The 24,110-nt window shown below is 34.0% G+C and overlaps 3 protein-coding genes across 5 annotated transcripts; 1 reads left to right on the plus strand and 2 right to left on the minus strand.

Moving 5' to 3' along the window:
- Positions 1-3,247: 3,247 nt before the first annotated feature.
- Positions 3,248-8,092, plus strand: LOC120274838 (inositol-tetrakisphosphate 1-kinase 3-like). Of its 3 annotated transcripts, none has more exons than XM_039281377.1 (10): positions 3,248-3,570; positions 4,765-4,846; positions 4,976-5,008; positions 5,856-5,976; positions 6,314-6,406; positions 6,852-6,971; positions 7,067-7,243; positions 7,357-7,412; positions 7,492-7,576; positions 7,661-8,092. In XM_039281377.1, exons 1-10 carry the CDS (start codon positions 3,416-3,418, stop codon positions 7,753-7,755), a joined length of 1,017 nt encoding a protein of 338 aa, XP_039137311.1. In that variant the 5' UTR covers positions 3,248-3,415; the 3' UTR covers positions 7,756-8,092. The 3 variants fall into 3 exon arrangements, with proteins under 3 accessions (XP_039137311.1, XP_039137312.1, XP_039137313.1); XM_039281378.1 differs by lacking the exon at positions 3,248-3,570 and adding an exon at positions 4,561-4,677; XM_039281379.1 differs by lacking the exon at positions 3,248-3,570 and adding an exon at positions 5,259-5,413 and having other exon boundaries at positions 4,778-4,846.
- Positions 8,093-15,273: 7,181 nt separating this feature from the next.
- LOC120274673 (leucine-rich repeat receptor-like serine/threonine-protein kinase BAM1) lies at positions 15,274-18,891 on the minus strand. Its single transcript, XM_039281204.1, is given in 3 exon segments — positions 15,274-15,940; positions 16,227-17,718; positions 17,720-18,891. Coding segments are annotated over 3 exon segments (2,982 nt in total). The 5' UTR covers positions 18,809-18,891; the 3' UTR covers positions 15,274-15,539.
- Positions 18,892-21,180: 2,289 nt separating this feature from the next.
- Positions 21,181-23,675, minus strand: LOC120274435. Its single transcript, XM_039280969.1, has 3 exons — positions 23,496-23,675; positions 23,053-23,400; positions 21,181-22,075 (listed from the first exon to the last, which is right to left on the minus strand). Exons 1-3 carry the CDS (start codon positions 23,607-23,609, stop codon positions 21,281-21,283), a joined length of 1,257 nt encoding a protein of 418 aa, XP_039136903.1. The 5' UTR covers positions 23,610-23,675; the 3' UTR covers positions 21,181-21,280.
- Between the last annotated feature and the right edge of the window lie 435 nt (positions 23,676-24,110).

The raw sequence follows: 24,110 nt of genomic DNA on the forward strand, positions 1-24,110 counted from the left end.
GAAAATAACAGTAATGCCACTGATGATTATGTTGGCAGGCATTAACGTATGTCCCATCACCTCACGTCGATGGCAGTCTCTGTTATTTTATTCAAATTTCATGACTTTTTTGACCCGAGATAGTGGGAGACTAGCAAACGTCTCTTTCTATGCATCAGCTACGCTACTTCAAACAGCAATTATGCCACTCTCCTATCGTGTTTGTCCACGTGTCCAGGAGCTCAAGTTATAATTAATACATATTGTCAAAATAAATGCTTTTCAAAGTAATGTGTTTCATATAAATTTTTATCTAATCAAAATTGAATAGTAAATTTTTTAAGATTCAATTTTTTTTACACTATAATAATTTTTTAGAAAAATAATTATTGAATATATTTATTTATATAATTTAATGCCTTTAAAAATGCGGTTATAGAATGTTATAAGATGTTTAGTTGGGAAAAAGATGTTTATCTCTAATCACACATGGTGATGGTGATAGTGCTAAGTTTTCTTCCTGAATTAAATATATGTCATCTAAATTTATTTATTATTTTTTTTAAAAGGTAAAAATTTTAATATATTCAAGGAAAAAGTAAAATTGCCAAAACTAAATATTTTTTTTTCTAAACAGATTAGCATAAAAGAAATGAGAAAATGACATGGAGGTTTAGAAGATAAAATTGACATGAAAATTATATTTTATTTTTTCAAATGTCAACATTAAAAAAATAATAATAACAAAAGTGTTTTTTTCCCTCTACAATAAATACCCTAAAATGTATATATTTTTTCAAGCCACAACCATCACCAAGGGAAACTTCAATGATGAAATAAATGTGTATATATTCGGGCAAACTCTTCTTCACCTATGATTTTTTCTTCTATTATTTTTTTTATTACATTAGTTTTTTAATAAAATTTTGATTTATCTATCTTATATTTATATATATAATTAAAAAAACATCAGAGATATATGCAATTAGAGTTGCCTCCAGAGTAAGGCTAACGAAGCAATTGCTTTAAGCTTTCCAATATTTTTAAAACCTCATCTTTAAATTTTTTAAATTATATTTTTGTAAAAATTCAAAATCTTGAAAAACTCCCAATAATTATTGTAATATAGAAATGTTTTAATCTAATGTTTAGCCAATGTTATATAATCTTAGTTAACTTTTATAATTTAAAATAATATGGTAAGATATTAAATATTTTTATTTTAATGATTAATTAGTCTCATATCTTTTCTAACTAATTAATTTTTCAAAATTCTATTCTTATCCATACATATATTTGTTTCTAAAAATTAATATAATATTTATTTTTTTTAATTATAAATAAAAACTTTCATATTCTTATTATTATTTTTTCATATTTTTATTTTATTTAATTTTGTTCATAAATTTTAAATATATCTTTTTATCATAAGTTTAATAATATTTAAAAAAATAAACAAACATCTCATATAGATATTTATTAAATAAATTTAAATAAATATTTATTTTATTAAATAAATTAAAATATTTATTCCAATTCTACCTAAGCGCCCCGCATGAAATGCGCAATAATATTTATGCCACCCAACCAATATATATATATGAGAACCCATCATCTAGGGACGTCCCTAGATTTCAAATCTAGGGATGTCCATAGTAGCTATCGGATGAAAATTTGACGGCTCTTATCATTATGAACAGTAGAAACCGCGTTCTACTTAAGGTGTACAGCGTTTAATAATCAATCAACCATCGGATGATGATCCAACGGCTTAGATTTAAAAACATCCCTAGATTTAAAATCTAGGGACGTCCCTAGATGATGTTTTCCCTATATATATATATATATATATTAATTGCCACTGGCGGATTTAAGGGGGGCAAGGGGGTGCTCTTGGCCCATCATATATATATATATATATATTCATAATTATATTATATATATAATTAAACTATTGATCATCATAATTCATATGAAAAATGCTATTTTTATTTTTATTTTTAAATTTTACCTCATATTCTTTAAAATAAATTACATAAAAATGATAAAATTACTATATTAAGATGTTGAGTGATAATAAATAATATGGCTAGCCAAATATAAATCCTCTAATATTTTTGTTATTAAACCTTATATATATATATATTAATTAAACTTATCAATACATAATTATCAATATTTAGGATATTAATATAAAAATAAAAAATAAAAATAAAATCCTAAAAAATGCAATTGCTATTGTAAAATCTCTAAAATAAAAAAACATTGCAGATCTCATGGATTGTTGAGTTTTTTTTTTCTCTTTGATCAATTTTCTTCAAGTTTATGTTTTATTTTCATTATCGGTATTTATCGTTTTTTTCCTATTTGTTTTATATCTAATTTAATTTTTTTAATTTTTATGTGATTATTTGTTGTGTAAAAGTATTTATATTTGTTGAATGATTGTTAGATATTTGTTAAATATTTGTTTCATTATGAAAATTATTGTGAAAAATGTTATATATTTGTGATTAATTGTTATGAAAATTTAATTATTCATTATATTATTTGTTAAATAATTGTTATATGTAATAATTAACTTACATATGAATTTGTTTAAAATTGTTTTTTAATTGCAGTATTTGTTAATTTAGTGTTTAATCGCTAATTATGTAGATATGATAGCGGATTTACACATAAACCAAATTTTTTAGATGGATATATATTTTATATTTTTAAAATATTAATTATTATAATCTCAAGTTTGAATTAATAAAATTATTTAATATTTTAAAAAAATTTAAAATTTAAATTCAGCAACCCTTAATTTTAATTGTGCTCCGCGACTTTTAATTGCATATTATGTTCTAGTGGGTTCTAGGAAAGTATCAGGGACAAGTTAGGTTATTAGATTTAATTTGATGGCATTATGGGATTAATGCATGTATATATCTCTTGTCCTTGTTTTGTTTGTTAGTGTGTACAGGTGGCCTTAATTTATCATGCCAGACAAATGTCAGCAAACATCACATTCACAACACCATCACTTGTTCAATTATTATTTATTATTTATTTCATTTATATATATATAAAAATATTATATTATATTGCCTCATAAAATATTTGGAAACACGGTTGCATGCTTGCATGCATTGGGATGGGCTCGAGGATAATATCGTAAATTCATACTAGACCCGAAATGGCAAATGGCATTATGGTAATAATCTTCAAGATTGTGTCTGTTTTTGTAATTGTCAAGCTAATGAAAAACTCTCAAATACGCGGCTCATTCTCGCTTCGCCCCAATCTCTGTTCTGTTCTCTCTCTCTCTCTCGTTATCGCTCAGGAATATCTCTGTTTTCGAGCCTTGAATTCTGTATTTTGGGGTTTTTGATCGCTTTGGAGCTCGTTCTGGATCTGAAATTTAGGTTTTTGATTGCTTGGTGGTGTGATTATGAGGTTAAATGGAGAGATTTCGTGCTGGAATGAGGAGCAGAGGGAGAACGAGAGTGGTGCTCTTGTTTCCCCTCCGAAGCTCGTTGTTGGGTACGCCTTGACCTCGAAGAAGGTTAAGAGTTTTCTCCAGCCCAAACTTGAAGGATTGGCTAGGTAAATCCTGTACTAGAACTGGAATTTGTGGGAAAAAAGGCTGTTTTTTTTTTCAGAGATTTATTGTGCTGGCGTTACCGAGGCTTAGATTTGTTCTTTCTTTTCAAAACTATGTATTGAATTCGTTCCCTGGGGTGACAACTGTGATTTGATGGGAAAACTGGAAATGTTGGATAATGTTAGTGTTTTTTTCTTAAAGAGTTTGATTTGTTATTATTTCTTTAATCTCAGAAGGTTCTAAGAAAAATGAAGTGATATTTTGCTCTCAAATTGGTTCAAGTTGGTTTTTTTTTTCTGGGAATATTTTTTATGGTATGTTTCATATCTTTTTGATATCTTGCTTTCTTACTCTGTGGACCTAGCATATGTTTTTCAATAAGAACAGGTGTGCTGAAAGCTATGAAATCTTATTGTTTAACTTATTCTATTGATAAATCCTTTTCGGTTAGTTGCGAATTTTGTTTTATGATGCATGTTGTTTTCAAGCTACCGTCTACCGTCATTGTTCACATTAATTCAATCCATCAACAGTATAACTATATAACAATTGATTTATGTGAAGATGATAGCCATTGATGGGAGTGGTGGACAGTATTTTAGTGAATCGATGGTTGGGATATCTTGTGTATGACAGCCTTTGGTCCCCGCTGTTTTGCAACTTGTCACTATACTTTCTCATTTTCTACATTTTTGCTAACTTGGCCTCATGTAAAGAAGTTCTTTTTTTCAATTGACAAATATGCACTTGCCTTTGGGGCTATTTCTGGGATGCTCCTCAAAGTATCTGAAACCTTTTGTGGTTTTAAGTGGGAATATGTAGAATTGCATATGCTCTAGTTGGATAGTGACAGCGTTTTAACTTGAAAAAAAAAATCAATTTTCTAGTCCACTTGATGTGGAGGAAATGTATTTTTATTGTTGCTTGTGGTTGATAAAATGTTTATGCTTGCTATATTCTATTGTTTTCACACATTTTTGTTACCCTGTTTGTCTTATATACTGATATCATTTGTTTATATGCGAAAACTTTATGTAATCGACATGTTATATCAACTCCGGCCTTATCTGGCCAGAGATTCATAAAAGATTGGTTAATTTACATTTCCTGTTTGCTCTCTGACCCCCCTTTAGTTTATGAAATACTCTGTTTACCATTTTAATTTTATTGTTGATATTTTGAAAATTTTGATGCAGGAAGAAAGGGATTATGTTTGTTGCAATTGATCAAAACAGGCCTCTTTCTGATCAAGGCCCCTTCGACATTGTTCTGCATAAGGTCTGCTTATTTAAGGCTTTTCTTAGATCAACCTGACTTTTATTGTTTTTCATGGGAAATATTTGTTGCATTCTAAGTTCCGGGATCATCGTCTGATCAAGTTTGTCTTTAATGCATATTCTTTTTCAGTTAACAGGAAAAGAGTGGCGTCAAATTCTTGAGGTACGTCAAAACACCATGATTGCCATGGCTCTCTAGATATGGCACTTTTTTTTTTATTCATTGTCTTCTTTGACTATATGATATGATATTTTTTGCTTTGTATTACAATATTGCTGCCATTATGGCGGGATGTCCACCATGAACTAGCATGTACTGCTGTACTGGTAGACATACACCAGACTTGGAAGCTCATTGTTGTCTGACAATTTGCCGAATTCTTACTCTATCCTGCATTATGAATCATGATCAGATGATTAAAAGTTGAAGCCTCAAGAATCCCATCAACTCTGGATTGTGCCTTCTGTCATCAGCTAATCCTATCTGATATGGTTGCTAGGTGACTTTGTTCAGGCCTTCCGAACAGTAATCTCATAAATTTTGGCTTTTTAAGCAGGACATGTGACAGTGAGTGTTTCAAATGGTTGATATTGTTTGCTTGTTCGTATTGTTGTTGAGATTAGAAAAAAGAACTTGGATTGCTTCTAGGTCATCCTTTTTTATTGGAAGAAAGAATTGCTTGATTTTATGAAAATGATAAAATTGGAACGCTAATGAAAAATGAATGCTTATTAAGCAATGCCATTATGCAATGAACATATAATTCAACTTTTGTGCAGAATTCTTATGTACATTGTTCTGGGCTAGTAAATTTTGTAGGAAGTTTTTTTTTTTTCTCTCCTCCCCTGTTTGCATGTTGGAATGATCAGTCACAACAAAAGGTGAATTAAGATTGAAATGAATTATTTGTTTCTGAAATTCCTGTCTGTGAGACTTTTTAGTGAAAGTGTCTTTTCATATTTCTATTGTGTCTATATTCATAAACTTTTCGTTTCTCGTTGTTCTGTAGGATTACTGGGAGAAACATCCAGAAGTTACTGTGCTTGACCCACCAGGTGCCATACAACATTTAAACAACCGGCAATCAATGCTTCAGGATGTGGCTGATCTAAATTTGTCAGATTGCTATGGTACTAGGTTTACTTCCAAGGCCATTGTTTGGTGTCTGTTTGTACTACTTGTGATGTCTCTACAATTTATAGATAAACTTGATTCAAGAATTTCATTTAGTGTTGGCTAGACGAGATCATAGTTGACAAGAAGTAAACTTTGGTCTACACTTACTTTTGCCCATCAAATCATTTCTTCTTTGAAATTGTTACACTGGGTGAAGCAGAATATCATCTGAAATTTACAGAATAAGTTGCGGTGGAGTAGATTTAGTAGGTTTTTCTGCTTTTCATTGTAATTGTGTTCATTCTCATGGCACAGTTCTGGTGTGCTTATGAAGTCTGTTAACTATTGCAGGTAGAGTTGGTGTTCCTAAGCAACTAGTAATAACCAAAGACCCATCATCAATCACTCATGCAGTTGACAGGGCTGGACTAACATTTCCTATAGGTAAACTTTCTATCTTCATCCTTTTAAATTTAGTTTGAGATTTTTGAGCTATAATGTTGAATTTTTGGGTAAACCATCATAATGATGAATGCTGCCTAGATAGTAGGGTGCATGCTTAAGTGGCAGGATCTTCATGGTTAGTGATCAATTATGACTCTTGTTCTGAAGTGAAAGCATTTTTATCATCTTTGTGCCAGCCATATTAGTTACAGGCTAGGCTTCTGCCTAATTAGCGCTTGGTCATACTTCTCTCACAGAGGAAGTTTTGATGGAGAAAATTCATGTTATTATAGTACATTGGGCTTAATTTGGTTCAAGGGAAGAATTTAGTGGCATGGCAAGTTAATAGCAATGGAGATTAGCAGCACCTATAGATAATATTGTTTAATTGATACCCAAGTGTTGAACTCATGTATGTATAATGCCATTTTTATACTTGTTGCAGTTGCCAAGCCATTGGTCGTTGATGGAAGTGCAAAATCACATGAATTGTCTCTTGCATTTGATCAGTATTCCCTGTCAATGCTTGAGCCTCCTTTGGTTCTTCAAGAATTTGTGAATCATGGTATGCTGCAAAATTTATCGCTAGAGGTTTTTGTTGAATCAGATGCACAGCTGAGGAGGCCATGTTTTGGAACTAATCTTTTCGCTTTATTTCAGGAGGTGTTCTCTTTAAGGTTTATATTGTTGGGGAAGCTATAAAAGTTGTGAGGCGGTTTTCTCTTCCTGATGTTGATGAGAGTCAAGTATTAAACAACGCCGGGGTCTTTCGTTTCCCAAGGGTTTCTTGCGCTGCAGCATCAGCAGACGATGCTGATCTTGACCCTGCTGTTGCTGGTGAGTTTATTATAACTTTTAACTTGAAAGTTTCTTCTGACATGCTTTGCAAGTTTAACTCTTTATGTGTTAACCTGAAAAATGTATACTTCTTTTTAACTTCTCTGATGTAGAGCTTCCTCCACGACCTTTGCTCGAGAGGCTTGCTAAAGAGCTCCGATGGCGACTGGTATTCAAATTTATTTTAAACTTACAGTTTTATGTATCATGCAATCTCATTTCTTTACATGTTTATGTTATTTCACCAGGGCCTCCGGTTGTTTAACATAGACATAATTAGAAAACATGGTATCAGAGACCAGTATTACGTGATTGATATCAACTATTTTCCAGGTTGGCAAAAATAAGGAAATTTAGAAGAAACTTATTATTTATGGAATTCTGTTCTTCTCAGACCAAGCTTAATTTATGTTGCAGGCTATGGCAAAATGCCAGGGTATGAGCAAATTTTCACAGACTTTCTCTTAAGCTTGATGAAAAGCAAGTACAAACGGCGATCTAGCAATAGTTGAAGGATTTGCCATTGAATGCTTTTACCAATTAACATGCAGATAGATCATCAAGCTGATCTTTTTCAGTTCAAAATCTCTCAACAAGCTCATGCAAGTCAATCTCCTTGTACATAGGTGGGAGGGAAAATTCACTCACAAATCTGAAGACTAAAATGGATTTCAAGCTTGTATCCTCAAAGATGGAAATGTATCATTTCAGCCTTCTCTTTCTTTCTTTGTGTAAGCAATCTCATCAGTAACAAGTTCTTCTCTGTAATACTGTTCTTCTGATCTTGTTTTCTAGACAAAATATTTGGTTGTGCTACTTAATAACTATTTAAAGAATTACTTATTTGGATGGATTGAGAGGGGCCGCATTACATCATTGTAAAGAAAACTAAAATCTTGGTCATGTTCAGAACCTTTGTTTTTTTCCAGGATGAAGGATGCAGTAAAAACTCAAGCAGATATTGAACTTTGTAGCCTTAATTTCAGCTAAGAGACGTCATTGGGATGTGGCTTTGCTTGGACTTTGCTCATTGGAATTAAGTGTGATAACTTGGAATCTTTACTGCTTCTGTGCAATGCTCCTCAATTGTGGCTGTCTCTGTTTGTTCTTTCTGTCTGTCTAGACTTTGGAATGTTATATCATGTGAGCACACATACCATATTAGACAGTGATGTAACTTCATCTTTATGTTTTAAATTCATGCACTACTTCCACTGATTATTAGTGATTAAGCTCCATTCTCAATATAGTACATTCTTATTTTATGTAATCTAGGATGGCCTTGTTTCTGATAAGAAATGCTCACAAAACAAAGGACAGGGAATGACAGATAAGAGGCATGTGATCATCATACAATATATAAAGTGTGGCAGGTTTTTCTTTGAACTTTTGAATATATGTTTTCTTTTGTTTATGAAATCAAGGAATGGTGTTGTCCAAAAGCTGTTGTGTTATACATTCTTGCATGTTTTGAGGGAGTTTATGCTCTCCATTGTTTGAATGCTTTCCTTACATTTCTCTTTTCTTTTTTTTTCTTTTTTTTTATAGGACTCTGTGAAAGCAATGGAATTCACTGAACAATGAACTTTAGTGGTTGAGGCATTTTAGTACAGTACATGATTGTTCTTTGAAAAGTGGAAAAGAATTCTTTGGATTCAATTGTTTGTCTCATTTCTTGTTCTTCTACTTCTTCACAAGAGAACAGTTATGTTTAAAAGAGAAAGATGAATTATATTATGAGTGTGGTTCAAAGGTGGCTCTGTTCCAATGTTTAGTTTCTTATGCTGTTTGAATAAAAGAACAAAGACTAAGTTCCAAAAGATGGTACACTGACTAGCCTTCAAGTTCAGTTGAGACTGATCAATGACTCCATCTTCTTAAATGGCTGGTGTTTCTGTTTGTGTTTGTGATCTGGAAATGTCCAAAATATTATATATATGTCTCTGTTTGGTCTTCACTATTTGTATTTATATATATATATATATATAAATATGAGGATCAATCCTCTATGGATGTCCATAAATAAAAAATCTATGGATATCCATTATCAGCCGTTGGATCTCGATCTAACGGATAACATTGATAAATAGTAGATACTACAGTAATATAAACAATAATTACTGTTTTAAACAGTATAATGACTAGTGATATTATTCATCAATGTCAGCCGTTGGATCATGATCCAACAACTGATAATTGGACGTCCATAGATTTCTTATCTATGGACGTCCATAGGGGATGTAAATTCTATATATATATATATATATATATTTGTAAAGTATTTTTTTTTTTTTTAGAAAAAGAGCTCAAAGAGCTATTTTATTAATATCAAACCAGAGTTACAAGAGTTAAAAAGATACAAACCAAAAACAAAAGAGCTACAAAGGATAACGAAACTAGAAGACAAGAAAAAGCTAATAGAAAACAAAGCCAGAATCTATAAGAAATCTCATAAGCCTTCGAGGAAGGTCCCGACCAAAATGGAAAAGGTTCAACTCGTGGAATCTCTCACTAGAGAATAATTGAGAAATACAAGTTACATGTGACAATTGTAATAGATAAATATGATCAAATAAGAAGTCATGTTCTAGAACCAGGTTATTCCCTAGTCTTCTTCTATCCCAGTCTAACATGTGTTAGGTTATGATAGAAGAGAACCAGGATTAGGGAATAATTTGGTTCTGAAACTAAGTGAGATGACTTTATCAACAAATGTGTGTTATTAAATAACCAAAATATTAGGGTTTTTGTGAATTGTCTCATATAAGCATAGACAATTTTTATATATATATATATATTGTTGAATTTTGTGAAGATCACGTGCGAAGCACGTGAGAATATGGGCCCGAGGCCCAAAAATGATTTATCTTTGTTGGTTTGTGTAGGGAAGGCCCAGTGAGTGAGGGTCACGTGCGCGGTTGGTGTGATAACTTTTGAAATTAAAAAGACTCTTTTTCCCACTTTTTTTATTGCACCGACAAAAAATTTCGCTCTTTTAGCCACACGTGCAGGATGGGCCCACAGATTCTCAAAAGAGTTTCTTTTTTTGGTTACTTTTTGTGTGTCATTTAATGACTTTCGGCCAATGGTTGTTGCCCATTGGCTTTTGTAAAGCTGTTTCAATCCTGACCGTCAATTATGAATAGTTCTTTTGATGATGAGATGTTGACCGTCCAACGGGGAAGCATGCTGGTGTCTGTTTTTTGCAATCATGGCTTCTTTGTTAACGGGTCGGATCCCTCTTGCCAACCCGAAACCCGATAATATTGAATTCTATTTCCATTATTTTATTCTGTTTTTTTTTTAACAAAAACAAATTAGTATGAAAATAATAAATTAGGAAATGATTTATTTCAAATCATATTATAATAAAATTAGATAGTATTTTAGATGCAAATTAAGACATAATCAATTTGCTAACTAAATATCTTATCTCTAATATCCCTCTATAGTTTATATTAAAGACAAAAAATGGAAGAGAAATTTTTTATTTTGGTTGCTTTTAATGAAAAAATAAATAGAAAATTTCAATCTTTAAAAAAAGTTTCAAAATTTAATATTAATATTAATATTATTTTTATAAAAGTAGATAAATCACATTAATATTATTTTTAAAACATTATAAATATGTTATAAGAAAAAGAATGTCATAATAACTGATTTTGATGAACAGAAAAAATAAGGACAATATGAACACAAAAGTCAAAAAAATATGATGAAAATAAGTGAAATTAATAATTGCAAACTAACAAAAACAAAAGGCATAAAAAAAGCGAGTTTGAAGAAACAAAGGCTTAATGAACTCAAAGTAAAAAAAATAAAGAGAAAAATAATTGAGAAAAAGTAAAAAGAAAAAGAAAAAAAGGAATGCCTTGAAAATGAATTCAGGTAAGATTCCAAAAACCAAATATATAATAATAAAATGATATTAATATTAATATTATTAGTATTAGTATTTTTATTTTTCTGGATTTTAATATTTTTTTTTGTGGTTATATACTTTTGGAAAAATGAAAAATTACTTGTATATCTTTATAAAAATAATATTTACTTGTATACCTTTACAAATTATTTTTATTTACTCATATATATTTTACAAGAACTCAAACAAAAATAATTTGTTGAAAAACCTAAATTATGTTTTTCTTCTTTTTCTTCTTTTATTTGGGGCCACAAAAAGGAATCAGAAAAAAGAAATATTAATTTATATTCTAATAAAATTTGCAAATTGATTTTGAACCACAAAAATATATATAAAAAAAAATATTATGCAAAAGTACATAAATAAATATGATTTTATAAAAAAATGTTTGGGTCAATTAATTATAAATTCTTAAAAGTTTCAAAATATCCCAGCCAGACCTTTTCATATTTAAATTTGCCAAACAGTCTTTCAAAACATCCCAGCCAGACCTTTTCACATTTAAATTTGTCAAACATTCCTTTTTTTCTGACATCTTGCTTTTCAATCCATACAGCTCTCTCGGTCAGTTTATTCTATCTTATAGCATATATTTCCCGTTTAAAAATATATAGTTTTCGTTTAATATTGCATGTTTTCATGTAACTACATAAGTGTTCATTTAACATATAATATATTTTTTCTAATATTTGACATTTTTCGTTTAATATCTTACCTTTCCATTTAATATTATATGTTTCGTTTAAAAAACTGATAAACATTTCCGTTAATGTCAATTACTTTTATGATATAAAGACATAGAAGTACGACTGCACGAGTCAGTAAAAAAAAAAACCTTCTAGGAATACTCAAACTTAGAAGTTTTTTATGAATAATAGAATTTCAGAGGAATTATTTATTTATTATCTAAAAATATTAATAAGTATCTAGTTTTGTAGTAGTTTCAGTTTGAAAGCAATTTTTTATATTTTATTTTGCTGTCAAGAAGAAAGAGTACATGAATACAAGTCACTCTCCGGCAAGTGCAATTGCTTGCTCTGCCATGCAACCTTATCTTCAGCAGAGAACAGGATAATATAATTCAAAATACCCTTTTACAAAGATAAATAAAAATGAGAAAAATGCTTGCTTAACTCTTAAAAAAATACTATATATATATATATATGATTTTTATTAGCATATTTATACTCTTGTTGCAAACTATAAAATAAAATAACAAGAATAATAATAATTTTTAAAAACATATAAAAATATAAATAAATATAATTTTTATAGAAATATATTCATAGTTTATCATTTGTGCATATCTATTTTTGCATAGATATTCACACGTAACCAACTTTCATATGACATTTTTTATTTTTAATAAATACAAATAAATCTATGTGATATTAATACTTTAATATATTTATGTCTTTTATTATGGATGAGTTAAAGTAAAAAATCACCTTCTTAGTAAAAACATAAATGTTCAAAATAAAGAATTCAGTGGTAATAAACAAAGAAGGTGTTGGCAACATATTATTTTGAATTATTGTTACATTTTATTTTATTTTATTTTTGGATTTTTCTCTTCTCATACATCTATTTTTTTTTTATTTTCTACAATTCAATTTTTTTTTCCTATTTAACTAACTCAAATGATTTTTTATTTCTTTTGATAATTTGAATAAATCATCTTATACATACACTAAAAAGTAAAAACCTCATTTACATTTTAAAAGAAGAGAGTCCGACTCTCTGGGCTTTTCATATAAAAGTTAAATGAACTCCCACTCATTTATTGCGGTGTTTTTTTTCTTTCTTTTTTCATTAACTATGATTTGAATTTATTGAAATATGAAAGATGAAATTTTTATCATATAAATAACAGTCCAATGATCCAGAGTCAAAAAGAGAGAGAGAGTGAGTGAGTGAGTGTGTTGATATTAATAGTGGGAGGGGTGTCTATAAATGAATGCCATGAGAAGTAGGGAAGAGGATGCCTGAAAAATGGAGTCAGAGAGGGAACTAACTCATCTAGTCAGTCTTCAATGCATTTCTTGCACTGCATTTTTGTCATCAATGTCTTTCAAACTTCAAACCAAATCCATCAACTATTTTGCATTGCACTTACTTTGGTCTACAAGTTTGGTGTTCCTCAAGTACACCTTTTTATTATTTATTTATTTTTTTCCTACTTTTTTTATTATTTTATTTTTACCCTTTTGAATTTATTTAAAAAATATTTTAACAAAATTATTTCTTTATATATATATATATATATACTTTTCTAGTAAAGCTTCCACCACCTTGTATTATATATTGTTATTTTGACAAACAATCAACTAGTCCTTGACATTGTTTCATCTGGTCTTAATTACATCATTAATGGACTCTAAAGTTGTTTCTTTTGTTTCACTCAGAAGTTATATCTTTTGTTTCATCATTTGTAATCATTTCCACTCCTTAACAAAGTTGTAGTTTAATCTAATTTTTATAAAAAAAAATATTTTAAAAATTATAAAAAAACAGACAACCATTCATCCTCTCCCCTTGTCCTAACTTAAATTAAGAAAAAAAATTATATAAATAAAATATATTTTTATAAAATTTTTAAGTTAAGTTCTTGGCAATATAATACTTTTTGAAAGGAAAGATTAACAAAGTATTTTTACCTATTTTTAAAATATATTATGATGAGAATTCTGAATATTTTAATATCTTCGTAAAATTTTTAACATAGAACATTATGTTATGAATGAATGCCTTAAAAATATATTTGTGGATGTGTTTTTTCTCTATTAATATTTTTAATATTAATAATGTATATTCGTGAATCCTATATATAGAGGTTTCAATATATGTGTAAAATTTACTTTTAATTATATCTTGTGTTACTTATTTATATATAACAAATTCATTAGTTATTTTAACACATTATAAATATTTCATATTTGTATTGTTGTAATTATTGAAAACAAAATGAGTTGATGATGAATAGCTCAGTCATGCACTAAGAATTAATTATATGAAAAGCAGGAAGACAAACGCAGTCAGATAAACATTAAAGTGACTCCAAAATAAGATGGGAAATGGGAGAAAGATAGCAAGGAGGGTCCCATGTGAATATGTATATAAATATATAAATATCAAATGCCAAAGTGGCTTTAATTCAATTATTCAATGTTTATGAAAGTGAAACCCTTTTGAATAATATACAACATGTATCTGTGGATGGACCCCACCTAATCTAAATTGCCATGGTTTTTTTTTTCTCTCTGTTTTAATTATTGACTACTTTGCAAGGTTCATTCCCTCATATTTTTGGAATTAGTTTGTTTTATAAATCTTATTTTTCATGAAATTATTCAGCCCCCAGAGTGATCCTTTTTCACTGGTCTCTTTTAAAAAAATACTTCATCTTCTCTAGTGGTTCACTTCTCTTATTGTTTCATCGTTGGTTGGTGATATACTCTTTCAAATATGTTTCTTTTCTGTTGTTTTATGGTTTTGTAATAAATTTATATTTTATCAATTTTATTAAAAAAATATATTTAGTTTTTTTACATTTAATATATTAGATAAAAATTATGGACTCTATTAAATCTCTGACCTTTGGATTGACCCTGATGATTATAAATAAAGATTTAATGACAATAGAAGAAGTGGAAATAACAAGTCATTAAATCAGTAACTCATATTAAATGAGACTATCAATTGGGAAGAAGGAAACATATGAAGAAACAAAATGGGTTGGTGAGACTCATCCCCATTTGTGTCCTTGTTGCTTCCAAGCAATAATTGTGAGTATTAATTATAATTATCATTAAAGAGAACAAAAACAAAACCCCCTGAGAAAGCAAGCATTGAAGTGACAATCCAAAGAGAATAAAAAAGAAAACACTCCTAAGTAGTAGTAATGCATGAAAAGATTGATGACTTGACTCCATTAACCAGTCTAATACGTAGACTCTGTTTCCTTGTCTCTTTGGTTTGCTTTCATTCTTGGGGAATTGAGAATTGAGAAGCAACAAGAGACACAGATCTCAAAACCTGGTCTTCAAGTCACTGAGCTTATAATAGGAAACCATTTAAGCTTTTACTTATAATGATTCAGAGAAAGATAGAAGCAAAGATGAACCCCACCTTGTTGTTCTACTTGTAAATACACACTCCAGAAGACCAGCAGCAGCATGTGCAACTAACTAAAGAAAGAAGAAACCAAACAACCAAACAAACACCAACAAACATAAACCCATTTCTGCTGTACAGGAATCCAACCAGGACTGGACCACTAAAAAAAAAACTAATGCTACTAGTGCTGCTACTAGAAATAGCAACTGCTGCTCAAGATAGGGACCAAAATTAGAGTGATATATTATCTAGTTTGCATCAAATGCTAAGGAGATCAGGAGGTGGTATTTCACCGGGGTTTTCAATAGAGTCATCATCTTCATGATCTTCTTGCTTTGAAGCAGAAGGCTTTGGGAGCTCAGTGAGCATTTGAACTACTTCTCGCATTGTCGGACGGGCGACGCTTTGTTCTTCGACACAGAGCATGGCAATGGAGAAGATGTGCATTGCTTCGTGTAGAGGAACCGTCGGGAGTCTCGGGTCGAGGATTTTGAGCACGCCTTCTTTGTTTGAATCGGTCATTTTGCGAACCCATTGCACTATGTCTACTCCATCCCCAAATTCCCCGACGGGCTTTCTCCCGCTTACTAACTCTAGTAACACAACTCCGAAGCTATACACATCACTCTTTTCATCCACCTTCAATGTGTATGCATACTCTGTAAATAAACATAATTCTGTACTGTTAGATAAGCTCAATTCAACCTAAATTGTCTTTGGATCTACCCTGCCAACTTCAATTCAATCTAAAATTTGTATAATATATATGTGTACACATTCAGAACAATAAAATTGTCAAGTTATACTAGTTAAATTGAATCAAAATGTGTGTCTCCATACCATAAGAGTAATCTAGATTCAATTCAACCTAAGAGATGGCATTGGTGAGAAGTGTATGATGTATGCATAGATGCTAAAAAAATGAGAAGTTAAGAGATTGAATACCAGGAGCAATGTAGCCATAAGAACCGGCAATGGCAGACATGCATTCGGAAGTGCCGGAGTCCTGCAAGAACTTGGCGAGACCGAAATCAGCAACATGAGCTTCGAAGTTGGAATCAAGAAGAATGTTATTAGATTTAACATCACGGTGGAGGATCAAAGGCGAGCAGTCATGGTGGAGATAGCAAAGGCCCTTGGCAGCCTCAACTGCGATCTTATACCGAGTGTCCCAATGCAAATGACCACCTTTCTTGCCATGAAGGACCTCCCCAAGACTTCCATTGGGCATGTACTCATAAACCAAGAGATTGGTCTCATGGTTGGAGCAGAAGCCAAGAAGCCTAACAATGTGTCTGTGACGAATCCTTCCAAGTGTTTGAATCTCGGCGGAGAAGCCATGGTCATGTGAGGAGCCACGGCTCATGGCCGGAAGACGCTTGACGGCCACCTGATCACCGTTGGGCATCACACTCTTGTAGACAATGCCTGCGCCTCCCTTGCCGATGATGTTTTCTTCTTTCAAGCAGTTAAGGACGTCGTCGCAGGAGAAGTCAAGGCGCTGGAAAGCAGTGAGCTTCCATGCACGAGCTTCACTGGCTTTCTTAAGAGACCGAGCTTTGATGATGGCGGCGATGGCGAAGGCTATGGAGCAGAGGAGGAGGCCGAGGACGAGGAGGAGTTTGAGAGAGGCGGAGAGGGGGCCGTGAGAGTGGGATGAGCGTGAGGTGTTTGATGAAATGCATGGGTTGAGGTAAGGACCACATAGGTTGGGGTTGCCGACGAAGGACGTGGAATTGAAGTAGCTGAACTGGCCGGTGCCGGGGACGAGGCCGGAGAGGTTGTTGTAAGAGAAGTCGACGGCCGTGAGGCTTTGCATGGCGGCGATGGATGGAGGGATGGTGCCGTCGAGAGCGTTGCGGGAGAGATTGAGGTAGTTTAGGATACGCATTCCGGTGATCTCTGATGGGATTTGGCCACTGAGATTGTTGCGGCTGAGGTCGACGAAGGTTAGAAGCTTGCATTGGCTGATCGCCGGGGTGATAAGGCCGGAGAAACGGTTGCCACTGAAGTCGAGCTTGGAGAGCTGTTGAAGGCGGCCGATCTCTGGTGGGATTTCGCCGGAGAAGAGGTTTTGGTTGAGGAGAAGCTTTTGGACGCCGGAGTAGTTCCCTATGGTTGGTGGGAGAGGGCCAGAGAGGCGGTTGTTGGATAGGCTGATCTGACCCAGGTTCGGCGAGATGGTGGATTTCCCGGTTTCCGGGAACGCGCCGGTGAGGAGGTTGTCTTGGAGCTCGATCTGGGCGAGAATGGGGAGGCTGAAAAGCCCGGCGGGAATCGATCCATTAAGGTAGTTCTCGCCCATTCGAATGCGAGTGAGTGATTGGCAACCGCCGAGGGTGTCAGGGATCGGGCCGAAGAGGAAGTTCCCCAAAGCGATGAGCGTGTGAAGCTTGTTGCCGGAACAGAGCTCCGGCGGGAGACTCCCAGTGAGCTTTGTTAGACGAGACGTCAAGCAGCTGGAGACTCCCGCTCGTCCCCAAGCTCCTCGGGATGCTCCCCGTGAAGTTGTTCTCCCAGAGTTGGAGCACCTCCAGCTGCGGCAACGCTCCGATGAACTCCGGTATCGCGCCGTGGAGCTTGTTCCTGAAGAGATTAAGAAGTGTCAAGTTCTTAAGCTCAGCGAGACTCGGTGGTATCTCTCCAGTGAGGGCGTTGTTAGAGATGTCCATCGATTTGAGACTCCGGAGCTTCCCCAACTCCGGCGTGATCTCACCGGAGAGCCCATTCACCTGCAGGAAAAGCGTATCTAGGTTTTCCAGTATACCAATCTCCGGCGGGATCTCACCAGAGAGACCACAGTTCGCCATATCAAGCCGGACGAGTTCCGACAGGTTCCCAATCTCCGGTGGGATCCCGCCGGAGTAGCTATTAAAGTAGCCGACGTAAAGCTGCTGGAGTTTCCGGAGATTCCCGAGCTCAGCCGGGATAAAACCAGTGAGAGAGTTCCCAGACACTGCGAGATATTCAATGAACTCCCAGCTTCCATACACCCGAGGGATCTCGCCGGAGAAGAAGTTACCGCCGAGATGGAGATGATGGAGGTTCCGGAGCTCCGCCACCTCAACCGGCAGCGGACCGGACATGTTATTGTTGTAGAGGTCCAAGATCCGGAGGTTCTTCAACCGAGAAAGAGGAGAAGGGAAGGATCCATTGAAGATGTTATTCGAGAGATTTAGGGTTCGGAGATTGGATACACGAGAGAGGGTAACAGGGATGGGGCCGGAGAAGGAGTTCACAGCAGCGGTGAGGTGGAGGAGCCCACGGAGATGACCAACTTCCGGCGAGAGAACGCCGGTGAGATTCATGGATGAGATATCTAACAACGTGACGCGGCGAGCGGCGTCACAGTGAACGCCAACCCAGCCACAGTGGTCCACGGCGGCGTCCCATGATGAGAGAGCACCGCCGGGGTCGGACACCGCTGCTTTGATAGCCATTAACGCCTCCGCCTCCAGGCCGAGCTCCGTCGCCGGAGCTACAACCGATGAACGGAGGAGAAGAAGGAGAAGCATAGAGAGAAGCATTTGGATTTCTCTCTCTAAAACTCTCTCTTTTAGAGAGAGAAATAGAGACGATGTTGGAGAAACGAGAGACTGTGGAGTGCTCTACGTGTGTTTGGGGTTTATAAAGATTTTAAAAAATTATATTTTAAAGGGGGTATTTGTAAAATTTCAAAATATTTATTTACTTATTTATTTTATTTTGTTTTTTGGCGCGTTTTTTGTGATGGTGGGTTTTGGGCTATCGAGGGACGTTGGATACTGCTTCAATTATTATAAAAATTTAATTCTATTTATTTAATTATTTTAAATAAATTGGATAAATCAATTAGTTGTTTTTTTAACCGGTAAATGTTTGATTATTTAACACAATATTAGTATTAATTAAATTAAGCTTAATTGGGAAAAGGGATTCGGGTTCGGGGCGGGACACAAGAAGCCATGATTAGTTCCACAGAGTTAGTCAAGTTTGGTCCCGGGGGGACGCGAAACCACAAACACAAAGATAACTATTAAAATATATATTATTATAAAAATAAAAAAAAAACATAATAACAGGCGCACATAGTGTGAGAAAGGGAGATTACGGTAATGCCCTTTGAAGTTAAGGGATATTACAAGATGGGCATCGGGTGACACGCGTGTGGTCCCTTGACAGCACGTGTGGTCCCAATGAAAGGCTGCGGCCCACGAGAAAGAGGCCGATCTGCGAGACAGATGCAGCCTAAATGGGACTTTGTTCCATTAGAGTTCACGTTTTATTTTTATTTTTCATTTAAATAAAAATCAATTATATGATAAAATTTATTAGATACTATTATTTATTTATATATGATTCGAATTGACTTAATATAAACTAAGTTAGCTAATCTGTTTAAATTTAAATAATACTCTTGCTGGTGTTTATTATTGGTCTTATTTTAGAGGTTTTTATTAATTTTTTTATTTGTCCATTAAAAAAAAATTGTGAAACATTAAATATTATTTTTTTAAATTTATATTTTATATTTAATATATTTTTACAAATTTTAATAAATTATATTTAATTACACATTGTTAAAACATATTTTAAGTAAAAATAATTTTTGAAAATTAATACATATTTTATAAAATTTAGATTGTCAACCAATTCCAACCAATTTTTTTAATACATATGAATTAAATAAAATAGACAAATAGAAAGAATGTTATATATTACTCCCTCCGAATCTTTTTATTAATCATAAACCCATATTTTTTTTATTTGTCATTTTTAAACATTAATAACTATTTATTATTATTATTTTTTTTTAAATTACCCTAACACTCTATTCAATTCTTTTCTTAAAATTTAATATGCGAGGGAATTGTGAAAATATAATTTAGGTGTAATTTTGAAAAGATGACTAATTTTTTATTAAATTATGTGAAATAATCAACTTTCTTGGTATGTGAGATTCGGTTATTCACAGTAGAAATGGAAGGAGTAGTATAAAACTAAACTATGATTAGTCAAACTTTAAATTGTCGCCCCTGAGTTGGATAATGGGTTTTTTTTTTTGGTTAATTATGGGTAATTAGTGATGTTGGGAAGTGATAAGTATGGGAGTTTGTGTTATTTTATGAAGTCTTGAAGGAAGATCTTCTTGTCTGCTGGCCTTTGGATGATGCCAACCAGCAACCCGTTCTCCGATACAGCACCCAGATTCTAGAGTTGATCAATGAGATCACCATTCCCATAATCCATGAGATTAACTTAATCACTTTATCTTCTGGAAATAGGCTTATTCAATGTCCCACACCAACAACTTCATGTTCCCTTCTCTGCTTGGTTTTCCATGCACTTATCCCAATCTTGTATTCAAGTTCTTTTCTTTGGCATTAAAAATATGACAACTAGAAGTGGAAGTTTCTTTATTTTCTTTTGATCTTGCAAGGCTTTTTGGTGAACAGGCAGGAAGTGTGAGTAGGTGATTCTGAATGCTAACTGTAGAAGTAAAGCATGGAATGGGCATGACTCACACTGCAGCTTTGGTTTCTATTTCTATTTTACATGATGCATGAACTTGTTCTGTTCATCCTGAGCACCAACAACCACCATAAAACACTGCTATGTAATACAAGCATGAGCTGATAGAAAGAGACTTCACATACCAACTTCTTTTAATGCTTGCTTGCTTTCTAAACTGATAAGAGTGTGTGCTCCCTTACAAAACACTGGGTTTAGGACTATTCCAGAAAACCTTTACTGACATTGAAGAGCTACAGCAACAAGTTATTGTTAACTTTCAAGCATGAAGCATTCATCCACATGCACAAGCTATAAAGGACACATTTAAAAGACCAGTGATTCATTCAAATTTTTTTCTTTATTGATTTGTATTGTAATAACAGCACAAGCGGAAGCACTATACAAATTAATTGTTCAACAAAATTGTTTATGAAAATTATATGACCCGGAGAATATACAATTACTGCTCTTTGATGATAAAAGAGATGTTTTTTTTTTTAAATGGTTTACAGAGTGAAGTAAACTGGTGGTGGGTGAACAATTGGCAGCTGAGAAAAGGAAATGTTCCCAGTTTGCGCGCTAACTGAAATGGTATCCTGAATTTCAATAGGCTGGACCGGGGCAATTCTCTCCGGTATCACCTTGCCATTGTCCTCAATCCGAGCGATCACTTCAAAGTGAGAAGTGGCCTTCTCTGGTTTTGTCTTCCATTCCGGGTAGCCAGACCAATTAACCTGTCCATCCAAAAGGCTCTTCTCTACTGAGAATCCCATCTTCAAATAATTCCTTGCTGACACCTCTGCTTTCACTAATTTAAATGATCCCTCCTCATCTACCTTCTTCCCTAATACTGAAGCCAGTAGTTCCTCAAAGCCCCGGAGGTTTGAGTTGGAGCCATTCAGTGATGTCAATGGCCAGAGGGTGGCACCATAACTGCTTGGTCTATCAACATTATCAGCTACCACTGGTACAGAACGGGTTGAGAGCTCCACGAGACCAGGAGCGAGAAGCTTAAGCTTGAGCTTGTCATTGGGAGAAGTGGAAGGCGATGAGGTAAGGGAGGTTGGACCAACAATGCGGAGCGAGAGGAGGGGCTTCTCATTTGATCGTGCGGTTTGACGGAGGGCTTCAGCAATGGACATAAGGCCTGATGCCATGGACCGACCTTTGTGGTAGGTGCGATTGAGAGGAAGGGGAAGCTCCAATGGATGCCGAAGGCTGACAGACCTAGCTCCCTTCACAGTCACAACCGCACCATCGGATAAGATTACTTTCTTCAGCGTACCAGCTTCCACATCATGCTGCAGAGACGAACAATAATGGTAAATTCATGTGTAATTCTGGCATGACTGATTGTATATCAATGTCCTTCAACTGAACTAAGTTTTATCTGTACCACTAAATGGATCTATATACATGCTTGACATTTTGAAGCAACTCATATGCACAAATTATGGACAGGAGAAGAAGACCATAAAATCATTTAATAATTCCCATACAAAATGTTTGCACAACAAACAAACTTGCTAAAAATTCTCTTTCCCACAAAGCTATAGCAAATATATTCATTAAACCAACAGAACTAACGAAACTAATTAGTCGATGAATTGCAGATATCTATTGTTCACAAATGCACAAGCTTTCAAACACATCATCGAATGTTCCTACAGTTAAAATCTATTGTTCAAACATCAAACTTGCTAAAAATTCTCTTTTCCACAGAGCTATAGCAAATATTTACATTAAACCAATAGAACTAATGATACTAATTAGTCAATGAATTGCAGATATCTATTGTTCACAAATGCACAAGCTTTCAAACATATCATCGAATGCTCCTACAGTTAAAATCTATTGTTCAAACATCAAACTTACTAAAACTTCTCTTTTCCACAGAGCTATAGCAAATATTTACATTAAACCAACAGAACTAATGAAACTTATTAGTCAATGAATTGCAGATATCTATTGTTCACAAATGCACAAGCTTTCAAACATATCATCGAATGTTCCTACAGTTAAAATCTATTGTTCAAACATCATTATGAATGTGATATGATAAGATTACACATCTAACAATGTTCTCAATGTCGTTTGTTTTAGAATATTGATCAAAACAATGTGTTTTCTATTCCTACATTCACATGCAACCTCAAAAGAGTCAAAACAAAACAATAAGAGTTTGCATGCAATCTATACTTCTACGTTGAATTCAATCTCAAATAAAGCAAACAATTAAAGTGACAGCATAGAAAGATTAAAAAGAGAGATCACTCACAGGCAATGAGAGCCTCAAATCATCACCATCCTGAATCCAGAGCTCCATCGGTCCAGCAAGCTGAAAAGGAGAAAGAACTGGCGAAACCCTAGAATGCTCTCTTGTCCTTCCCATCTCAGCCAATCCCTTCTCTCCTCCTTCCTCTGTTCTAAACATCGGAAGATCAACAAACTCCCATCGATTCACATCCTCCAACAACTTGATCGGAATCGTCTTCTTATCCACCTCAATGTCGAACTCGTACGCCACCGATTGTCCCACAAGCGCATCCCTAACATCAAATCCCGAAACCTTCAGCCCTTCCTGCCCTTGAATCCCCAACCCTCTCACAATCGCATCTCTCAAATCCTTCAAAATCATACCAAAAAATCACAAATTTAAGCCTCAAACAATGGGACAAAAAAAAAAAGTAGATTTTTGCAGCAGGAATTGGGGATTCTTACCGAAATCGCTTTAGGCGCCGATGGATTTAGAGTCTCAGATGAGACCTTCGCATTAGCCGAACCAACTGCGAGGAATACGATCAAGAAAAGGAGGATTTGGGATCGAAAAGCCATGGATTGAGGGAATTCAATGAGGAATTGGAGGGAACAAGGGATCGAATTAGCGAAATTAGGGTTTCGAATTCTGGGAAAAACTTGGAGATTTAGATGATATTTATGGAGGGAAAAGGGTTCTAGATGCTGACGTGGATGAAGAGAACCAATCAGAGACGAGAGAGTGATGCGAGACGCGAAACGATTGGCGAAGGTTTGTTGTAATGAAATTTGGGGAAAACGACAAACGAGTGGACAGCCTGGTTCACGTGGGACCTTTGATTTTTTCCAATCAAAACGTGCCACGCAAGCAGAACAGCAAACCTAATATTGCGCCGCTTTCCTTTATGGGCTTCGGCTCTTGGACTTGGCCCATGGACTTTGGGTCCATTATTAATTTTGAAAAATTTTTAAGCACCTTTTTAGATAGAGTCATGAGTGCGTGCATTATCACCCCCAAAGTCCATCATTAGCTTTGACTGAAATTATTATTATTATTTTTTTTTAAGTCTTATGACTTTT

Source organism: Dioscorea cayenensis, chromosome 13, assembly GCF_009730915.1.
Source record: "Dioscorea cayenensis subsp. rotundata cultivar TDr96_F1 chromosome 13, TDr96_F1_v2_PseudoChromosome.rev07_lg8_w22 25.fasta, whole genome shotgun sequence".
In the NCBI taxonomy this organism is placed as follows: domain Eukaryota; kingdom Viridiplantae; phylum Streptophyta; class Magnoliopsida; order Dioscoreales; family Dioscoreaceae; genus Dioscorea; species Dioscorea cayenensis.

Excerpts from the sequence above, each read along its gene's own strand:
- LOC120274838 (XM_039281377.1), top strand. The coding sequence starts at position 3,416 with ATGAGGTTAAATGGAGAGATTTCGTGCTGGAATGAGGAGCAGAGGGAG. Across the intron at positions 3,571-4,764 it reads AAACTTGAAGGATTGGCTAG|GAAGAAAGGGATTATGTTTG; the intron begins GTAAATCCTGTA and ends ATTTTGATGCAG. Across the intron at positions 6,407-6,851 it reads TGGACTAACATTTCCTATAG|TTGCCAAGCCATTGGTCGTT; the intron begins GTAAACTTTCTA and ends TACTTGTTGCAG.
- LOC120274435 (XM_039280969.1), bottom strand. The coding sequence starts at position 23,609 with ATGGCTTTTCGATCCCAAATCCTCCTTTTCTTGATCGTATTCCTCGCA. Across the intron at positions 23,401-23,495 it reads CGGCGCCTAAAGCGATTTCG|GATTTGAGAGATGCGATTGT; the intron begins GTAAGAATCCCC and ends ATGATTTTGAAG. Across the intron at positions 22,076-23,052 it reads ATTTGAGGCTCTCATTGCCT|CATGATGTGGAAGCTGGTAC; the intron begins GTGAGTGATCTC and ends TCGTCTCTGCAG.